This window comes from Xyrauchen texanus, chromosome 36 (genome assembly GCF_025860055.1).
Source record: "Xyrauchen texanus isolate HMW12.3.18 chromosome 36, RBS_HiC_50CHRs, whole genome shotgun sequence".
Classification (NCBI taxonomy): Eukaryota; Metazoa; Chordata; class Actinopteri; order Cypriniformes; family Catostomidae; genus Xyrauchen; species Xyrauchen texanus.
In genome coordinates this window covers 487,285-497,362 of record NC_068311.1, presented here as the reverse complement: position 1 = coordinate 497,362, position 10,078 = coordinate 487,285, and the positions used below count along the sequence as shown (strand labels likewise).

General features: G+C 39.9%; 1 protein-coding gene across 1 annotated transcript; it reads left to right on the top strand.

The window, feature by feature from the left end:
* Positions 1–2,489: 2,489 nt before the first annotated feature.
* On the top strand, positions 2,490–9,767 carry LOC127629450 (trichohyalin-like; the record flags this gene model as incomplete). The annotated part of the gene is made up of 4 exons (XM_052106554.1): positions 2,490–2,495; positions 7,467–7,550; positions 8,097–8,198; positions 8,433–9,767. Coding segments are annotated over exons 1-4 (1,527 nt in total), but the record flags the coding sequence as incomplete, so codon positions are not given.
* Between the last annotated feature and the right edge of the window lie 311 nt (positions 9,768–10,078).

Here is a 10,078-nt window from a genome sequence, read left to right as displayed (position 1 = left end):
TTTAGTACTATAGGTACTCTCACTAGAAGTGGCCGTTAGATATTCATCTGTCCACAGTTAGACAAACTGTCTATAAATGGAGGTGATTTAGTACTATAGGTACTCTCACTAGAAGTGGCCATTAGATATTCATCTGTCCACAGTTAGACAAACTGTCTATAAATGGAGGTAATTTAGTACTATAGGTACTCTCACTAGAAGTGGCCGTTAGATATTCATCTGTCCACAGTTAGACAAACTGTCTATAAATGGAGATGATTTAGTACTATAGGTACTCTCTTTAGAAGTGGCCATCAGATATTCATCCGTCCACAGTGAGACAAACTGTCTATAAATGGAGATGATTTAGTACTATAGGTACTCTCACTAGAAGTGGCCGCTAGATATTCATCTGTCCACAGTTAGACAAACTGTCTATAAATGGAGGTGATTTAGTACTATAGGTACTCTCTCTAGAAGTGGCCGTTAGATATTCATCTGTCCACAGTGACACAAACTGTCTATAAATGGAGATGATATGGTACTATAGGTACTCTCTAGAAGTGGCCGTCAGATATTCATCTGTCCACAGTTAGACAAACTGTCTATAAATGGAGATGATTTAGTACTATAGGTACTCTCTCTAGAAGTGGCCGTTAGATATTCATCTGTCCACAGTTAGACAAACTGTCTATAAATGGAGGTGATTTAGTACTATAGGTACTCTCTCTAGAAGTGGCTGTTAGATATTCATCTGTCCACAGTTAGACAAACCGTCTATAAATGGAGGTGATTTAGTACTATAGGTACTCTCTCTAGAAGTGGCCGTTAGATATTCATCTGTCCACAGTTAGACAAACTGTCTATAAATGGAGGTGATTTAGTACTATAGGTACTCTCTCTAGAAGTGGCCGTTAGATATTCATCTGTCCACAGTTAGACAAACCGTCTATAAATGGAGGTGATTTAGTACTATAGGTACTCTCTCTAGAAGTGGCCGTTAGATATTCATCTGTCCACAGTTAGACAAACTGTCTATAAATGGAGGTGATTTAGTACTATAGGTACTCTCTCTAGAAGTGGCCGTTAGATATTCATCTGTCCACAGTGACACAAACTGTCTATAAATGGAGATGATATGGTACTATAGGTACTCTCTAGAAGTGGCCGTCAGATATTCATCTGTCCACAGTTAGACAAACTGTCTATAAATGGAGGTGATTTAGTACTATAGGTACTCTCTCTAGAAGTGGCCGTTAGATATTCATCTGTCCACAGTTAGACAAACTGTCTATAAATGGAGATGATTTAGTACTATAGGTACTCTCTCTAGAAGTGGCCGTTAGATATTCATCTGTCCACAGTTAGACAAACGGTCTATAAATGGAGATGATTTAGTACTATAGGTACTCTCACTAGAAGTGGCCGTTAGATATTCATCTGTCCACAGTTAGACAAACTGTCTATAAATGGAGATGATTTAGTACTATAGGTACTCTCACTAGAAGTGGCCGTTAGATATTCATCTGTCCACAGTTAGACAAACTGTCTATAAATGGAGATGATTTAGTACTATAGGTACTCTCACTAGAAGTGGCCGTTAGATATTCATCTGTCCACAGTTAGACAAACTGTCTATAAATGGAGATGATTTAGTACTATAGGTACTCTCACTAGAAGTGGCCGTTAGATATTCATCTGTCCACTGTATGCTGTACATAAATGGTAACACTTCACAATAAGGTTTTATTCTTATAATTTCTAAATGCATGAACTAACAATATACAATTACATTTTACAGCATATTTAAATCTTGGTTAATGCTAGTTTATCAAAATACTTTTGTTCATTTTTTATATTATTTTGTTTTCATGAACTCATTTGAATATGTATAGATTTTAGTGTAAAACATGTATTGGATATGTGGTAATTTACATTAAGCAAGATTAATAAATGCTGTAAAAGTAGTGTTCATTGTTAGTTCATGTTAACTAATGTAGTTAGCCAATGTAAACAAATACCACCTTATTTATAAGAGTTGCCATGTTAACTTTAACCAAAAATCTTGATGTTGATTTAACATAAGTTCATGGACATGTTGTATGTCAACTACCCAAAATAGAACTATAAAGACTTTTTGAGAGAATGAAACAAAGCGATCACACATACAGTAATGAGGACGTAACATACATCTCCTCCCATTCCACCACATTGAGATTCTTCCTCATATGTGTCTCTCTGTATTTCAGGTGTTGGGACCTCTGGCTCCGCTCCGGGGTCTCTCTGAGGTTTCGGCAGCCCCTCTCAGATCTTCCCTGAGCAGCTCGTCTGGACTTCAGCCACTCAAAACATCTCTCGGGGTAAAACAGAAAACCGTGTCTTCTCCTCTCTTCCTCCAAACCTCTCTTAATGCTGTATTCAAGTATATATTTTAGTTTTGATTTATTAGTCAAGTTTTGTTAGTCGATATATTCCATTATAAGAGTGTAGTCCATCATTAGACCGAGGTGATGCAGGTGAGATCATTGAGGCGCATCACAGTTCAAGACTATTCCATAGTTTAGGAGCCAAATATGAAAAGGATCTTCCTCCTTTTCTGGATTTTGATATTCTAGGAACTATTAACAGGCCAGAATCTTGCGATCTTAATGAACGTGATGGAATATAGCGTGACAGAAGATCACTTAAGTACTGCGGAGACCATTCAAAGCTTTGTACGTAGTTAACAGAATTGTCAGGTAGCCAATGTAACGATGATAAAATGGGGCTAATATGATCATATTTCTTGGTTCTCGTCAGCACTCTGGCTGCTGCATTTTGAACCAATTGAAGTTTATTTATTGATCTTGCTGGACATCCTGGAGGTTTTTGGTCCAATAATTAGAAACTCTGTTTTGTCAGATTTGAGTAGAAGGAAATTTCTGGCCATCCCATCTTTTATTTCATTGATACACGCTGCTAATTTGGAGAATTGTGAAATCTCATTAGGTTTTGAAGAAATATAAAGTTGTGTATCATCGGCATAGCAGTGGAAACTTATTCCACTATTCCTGATAATATCTCCCAGGGGAAGCATATACATGGAGAAAAGCAGAAGCCCTAAAACTGACCCCTGTGGCACTCCATATTTTACTTTTGTTTGGTTTGACAATTCCTCATTTATGCATACAAAGTGGTAGCGGTCTGCTAAATATGACCTAAACCATGCTATTGCAACTCCACAAATGCAACATAATTCTCCAGCCTATTCAAGAGAATGTTGTAATCTATCGTGTCGAATGCAGCACTAAGATCTAAAACCACTAGAAGAGAAATGCAGCCGTGATCAGATGATAAGAGTCATGTGTAACTCTGATATGTGCAGTCTCTGTACAGTGATGAGGCCTAAATACTGACTGAAATTCTTTATATATACTATTTCTCTGTAGAAATGAACATATTTGGGAGGACACTACCTTTTCTAGTATTTTTGACATAAACGGGAGATTTGAAATCGGTCTATAATTAGCAAGTTCTCCAGGATCAAGTTTTGGCTTCTTAATAAGCGGTTTGATAACTGCCATTATAAAGTTTCTTGGGACATGTCCTAAGCATAGCGAGGAGTTAATGATATTAAGGAGAGGTTCTGAGATTACAGGAGATACCTCTTTTAAGAGCTTAGTTGGTATTGGATCTAACAAACATGTTGTGGCTTTTGATGTTTGGATAAGTTTTGTTCTTCATGACCGATGACAGAGAATGATTGAAGTTGCACAGGAGGAAAATTATTCGACACTGTTTTCTGAGGTGCTATGACAGATGATTGCACAATTCCAATTTTATTTCTGATTATTTCAATTTTATCTGTAAAGAAATTAATGAAGTAATTACTCTTGAGCTGTGACATAATATCTGGTTCTGTTGAAGCTTTATTTCTAACCAATTTAGCCACAGTACTGAATAAACATCTAGGATTGTTGTGGTTATTTTCTATGAGTTTACTAAAATGTTTAGTGCCTGTCTGTATCTACAGACACTATCCTTCCATGCACCACGAAATACTTCTAATTTTGTATTCCTCCACTTTGGCTCCATTTTCCGAGCTGTTCTCTTGAGAGCATGAGTGTTCAGAAATTCGCCATTCAAAGGACTTATATGTCTTCTGAGTAACACCAAAAACTTCCGTGTAAATTGCAGCAACACCTCCTCCTCCACGCTTCAGACGAGGCTCATGTTTATAACAATAACCTGGGGGAGTGGATTCATTTAAACTTATATATTCATCCGGTTTAAGCCAGGTTTCAGTCAAACAGAGCGCATCCAATCTATGATCTGTAATCATTTCATTTACAATTAGTTCTTTGGTAGAAAGAGATCTAATGTTTAGTAGCCCTACATTTATATGATGTTTATCTTCAAAGTTTTACCGTAATCATGTTTTTTCTAAATGATTTAGTGAGGTTATTGTGTTTGGTAGTTCGGGGAACAGACACAGTCTCTATGAGATATCTAGGTGATACAGTCTCTATGTGTTGTAGTTTATGTGACCTGTGTGACGTCTCAATGCAGCTAGCAGTTGTTCGGATTAGCCAGTTTGTCTGATTCCTGACCTGAGCCCCAGTTAGTCAAATACTATCATTATTAAGACTATGAGCCAAATTACTAGAGAGGAGAGCGGCACCTTCCCTGGAGGGATGAGTACGTCTCTCTTTAGCAGGCCAGGTCTACCCCAAAAACTCTTCCAATTTTCTATAAATCCTATGCTATTCTCCGGCCACCACTCAGACATCCAGCCATTCAGTGACACTAATCTACTATAAACCTCATCACCACGATGAGCAGGGAGGGGACCAGAGCATATTACATTGTCTGACATCGTTTTTGCAAAGTCACACACCTCTTTAACATTATCTCTAGTGATCTCTGAATGGCGAAGCCGGACATCATTAGTGCCAACTTGAAAAACAATTTTAGAGTTGTATAGAATTTTTTTTTTTAAATCTACGTTTAACATTAGCCAACACTTGTAAATTTGATCTGACGTCAGATGCTCTGGTACCTGAAATACATTTAACAATGGTGGCTGGAGTCTCTATTTCCACGTTCCTTACAATAGAATCACCAATAACAAGGGCTATTTCGACATGATTCTCAGTGGGTGCATCACTGAGTGGGGAGAATCGATTGGAAACCCTAACAGGAACGGAAGAGTGGTGTCGCTTTGTTGAGCGAGTATGCTGCCGAGATGTTACCCAAATGACCTGCTGCGGGGGCTCTAGAGCCAAAAGACATGTGGAACCCGGATGCCATGACTTAACACAATTGTTTGTTGTTGTTGTTGTTTTTATGGTTGTTAATGAGCAGCGAGGGTTTGAGATAATTTGAATCCCTCACACAATTGATTGTTGTTATTGTTGTTCTAGATAAGCAGTGCTTTGAGATCAATGCAATAAACCGTGTAACACAGAGGAGAAATTGGGTGCACACGGTAAAATGCACGTTATTTAATCACTTTAAAAATAGTAAGCGGATGCACACAGAAAAATGCATGAAGTTGAATCGCGATAAGAGAATAATGCGGGGGGAATGATGCACGGTGAAAATGGCTGTGTCTCTTGACATGATGCAGTATAGTGACATGAGTTGAATCATATGTCTTACATCTTAATCTGAACCAACCACAAGGTATTTTAGTGGTCACTTGGTTTTTATTTTGTTGCACTGGCTCCACCCACAGTGAAATGTCATTGGTCCAAAACTCCGCTCCTCCTGCATATTGCAGATTAAAAATATTCTAATTAGAGCCTGCTTATGAGATAATGTGAGAGGTTTTTATTTTGGAAATACAGGTGAAACTCGAAAAATTAGAATATCGTGCAAAAGTTCATTAATTTCAGTAATTCAACTTAAAAGGTGAAACTAATATATTATATAGACTCATTACAAGCAAAGTAAGATATTTCAAGCCTTTATTTGATATAATTTTGATGATTATGGCTTACAGCTTATGAAAACCCCAAATTCAGAATCTCAGAAAATTAGAATATTACATGAAATCAATAAAAAAAAAGGATTTTAAATACAGAAATGTCGGCCCTCTGAAAAGTATAATCATGCATATGTACTCAGTACTTGGTTTGGGCCCCTTTTGCATTAATTACTGCCTCAATGCGGCGTGGCATGGATGCTATCAGCCTGTGGCACTGCTGAGGTGTTATGGAAGACCAAGATGCTTCAATAGCGGCCTTCAGCTCTTCTGCATTGTTTGGTCTCATGTCTCTCATCTTTCTCTTGGCAATGCCCCATAGATTCTCTATGGGGTTCAGGTCAAGCGAGTTTGCTGGCCAATCAAGCACAGTAATACCATGGTCATTGAACCAGGTTTTGGTACTTTTGGCAGTGTGGGCAGGTGCCAAGTCCTGCTGGAAAATGAAGTCAGCATCTCCATAAAGCTTGTCTGCTGAAGGAAGCATGAAGTGCTCTAAAATGTCGGTAGGCGGCTGCGTTGACTCTGGACTTAATAAAGCACAGTGGACCAACACCAGCCGATGACATGGCTCCCCAAACCAACACAGACTGTGGAAACTTCACACTGGACTTCAAGCATCTTGGATTGTGTGCCTCTCCATTCTTCCTCCAGACTCTGGGACCTTGGTTTCCAAATGAGATGCAAAATTTGCTCTCATCAGAAAAGAGGACTTTGGACCACTGAGCAACAGACCAGTTCTTTTTTCTTTAGCCCAGGTAAGGCGTTTGACATTTGAAGCCCATGTCCAGGACCCGTCTGTGTGTGGTGGCTCTTGATGCAGTAACTCCAGCCTCAGTCCACTCCTTGTGAAGCTCCCCACACATTTGAATGGCCTTTTCCTGACAATCCTCTCCAGGCTCACGGTCATCCCTGCTGCTTGTGCACCTTTTTCTTCCACACTTTTCCCTTCCACTTAACTTTCTATTAATGTGCTTTGATACAGCACTTTGAGAACATCCAACTTCTTTTGCAATTACCTTTTGAGGCTTTCCCTCCTTGTGGAGGTGTCAATGATGGTTTTCTGCACAACTGTCAGGTCAGCAGTCTTCCCCATGATTGTGAATTCAACTGAACCAGACTGAGAGACCATTTAAAGGCTCAGGAACCCTTTGCAGGTGTTTAGCTGATTAGAGTGTGACACTTTGAGCCTACAATACTGAACCTTTTCACAATATTCTAATTTTCTGAGATTCTGAATTTGGGGTTTTCATAAGCTGTAAGCCATAATCATCAAAATTATATCAAATAAAGGCTTGAAATATCTTACTTTGCTTGTAATGAGTCTATATAATATATTAGTTTCACCTTTTAAGTTGAATTACTGAAATTAATGAACTTTTGCATGATATTCTAATTTTTCGAGTTTCACCTGTATTGACTTTCAGTTTTCCACTGATTTAGTCTTAAAATCAGAAACAGACATTATTCAAAATGTTACTGGTGTACTGAATGTATGTGTTGTGTTTCATGTGGGTATCAGGGTGGTGTGTCGAGCATCAGTGCTGTCAGGAGCATTCATGAGGAGAGGAGCGCTGAGGAAGAGGAGGAGATCTCAGAGGAAGAGGTGCATCCAAAATACACACAAAAACACCTTAGTGATCATACCTATACCTACACACACTGGTCTCCATGTGAACTCACCTGTGTGTGTGTGTGTGTATTGTGTGTGTGTGTGTGTGTGTAGAGGCCGCTGGTTTCAGCTGGTCTTCTGCAGAACCTGCATCTAGATTTGGATGCTCTGGGAGGAGGACTACAGTATGAGGTGAGTCTCACCAACGGCATATAAGATAAAGTTCAGTCAGCTGGACATTATCACAAAACACACCCTGACAGGGTAATCAGGATGTATACACAAAATGTAGATTTGGGTGTAAACTGTTTTATCATGTTAGAAGGATTGTGTTGTGAAGCGAGAGACAGAAAACTACCACCGCTGAGTATGAAATTACTTGCCTGGAACAATTTAGTGTCATTAATACACAAATATTTGAAGTATTTCAAAGAAATGTGTAATAACTTCTTATATGATACACATCATACAGACATCATGTCTTATACTTACACAACCTGCTTCTCCATTTATGCATGTGTGTGTTTGTGTGTGTTACAGGACAGTGAGGTCAGTGGGACGGCTCTTCCTGAAGAAGGAACAGAACCTGAACTACAAGATCCAGCCTTATCTAGAGACCACAGTCAAGAGCCACCTTCAGAGGTACCTGTCTGTCTGTCTGTCTGTCTGTCTCACTGTCAGTCTGTCTTAGTCTCACTATAATAATAAATGTGATTTCTATCTACCCCTGTTATTTATTTCTGTGACTCTGTTAATAATACCGCTGTTTGTTGTTTCGGGACGAGGGATCTGCATGTGGCCTCACACCCCCGTTTGTCTCTGTCTGTCTCTCTCTTTGTCTGTCTGTCTCTCTATCTACACCCCTTCCACTGTAAGGACTCCTTGTGTGGGCGTCACCTCCCCTCAACAGCAGAAGGGGGCAGCAGGGAGTGCAGCAGTGCTGTTTCCTGCCCTCCCACCCCAGATGCTGCAGTATCCAGTGGCCGAGAGGAAGATGAGGAAACGAGCGATATGAAGAATCAAGGTGTGAAAGAAGACATGAAGGTGAAACAGGCAGATAAAGAGGAGAACAATAAGAAAACAAACAACAGACAGAATAGAACAGACAGAGAGAGTGGTGAAGTGATGGAGAACAAAGATGATGAACAAATTGAGCGATTCAGCAGTTCTGAAGAGAATAAGAGAGATCAGATGAGGGAGACATCAGAAGAGAGATATCAGACAGAGAAGAGATCAGAGGAACTGAAGGATCAGACAGAGGAGAGATCAGAGGAACTGAAGGATCAGACAGAGGAGAGATCAGATGAAAAGAAAGATCAGACAGAGGAGAGATCAGAGGAACAGAGAGATCAGACGGAGGACAGATCAGATGAAAAGAAAGATCAGACAGAGGACAGATCAGATGAAAAGAGAGATCAGACAGTGATGAGATCAGATGAAAAGAGAGATCAGACAGTGATGAGATCAGATGAAAAGAGAGATCAGACGGAGGAGAGATCAGATGAAAAGAGAGATCAGACGGAGGAGAGATCAGATGAAAAGAGAGATCAGACAGAGGAGAGATCAGATGAAAAGAAAGATCAGACGGAGGAGAGATCAGATGAAAAGAGAGATCAGACAGAGGAGAGATCAGATGAAAAGAGAGATCAGACAGAGGAGAGATCAGATGAAAAGAGAGATCAGACGGAGGAGAGATCAGATGAAAAGAGAGATCAGACGGAGGAGAGATCAGATGAAAAGAGAGATCAGACAGAGGAGAGATCAGATGAAAAGAGAGATCAGACAGAGGAGAGATCAGATGAAAAGAGAGATCAGACGGAGGAGAGATCAGATGAAAAGAGAGATCAGACAGTGATGAGATCAGATGAAAAGAGAGATCAGATGGAGGAGAGATCAGATGAAAAGAGAGATCAGACAGTGATGAGATCAGATGAAAAGAGAGATCAGATGGAGGAGAGATCAGATGAAAAGAGAGATCAGACGGAGGAGAGATCAGATGAAAAGAGAGATCAGACAGTGATGAGATCAGATGAAAAGAGAGATCAGATGGAGGAGAGATCAGATGAAAAGAGAGATCAGATGGAGGAGAGATCAGATGAAAAGCGAGATCAGACGGAGGAGAGATCAGATGAAAAGAGAGATCAGACAGTGATGAGATCAGATGAAAAGAGAGATCAGACGGAGGAGAGATCAGATGAACAGAGAGATCAGACAGAGGAGAGATCAGATGAACAGAGAGATCAGACAGAGGAGAGATCAGATGAACAGAGAGATCAGACAGAGGAGAGATCAGATGAACAGAGAGATCAGACAGAGGAGAGATCAGATGAAAAGAGAGATCAGACAGAGGAGAGATCAGATGAACAGAGAGATCAGACAGAGGAGAGATCAGATGAACAGAGAGATCAGACAGAGGAGAGATCAGATGAAAAGAGAGATCAGACAGAGGAGAGATCAGATGAAAAGAGAGATCAGACGGAGGAGAGATCAGATGAAAAGAGAGATCAGACGGAGGAGAGATC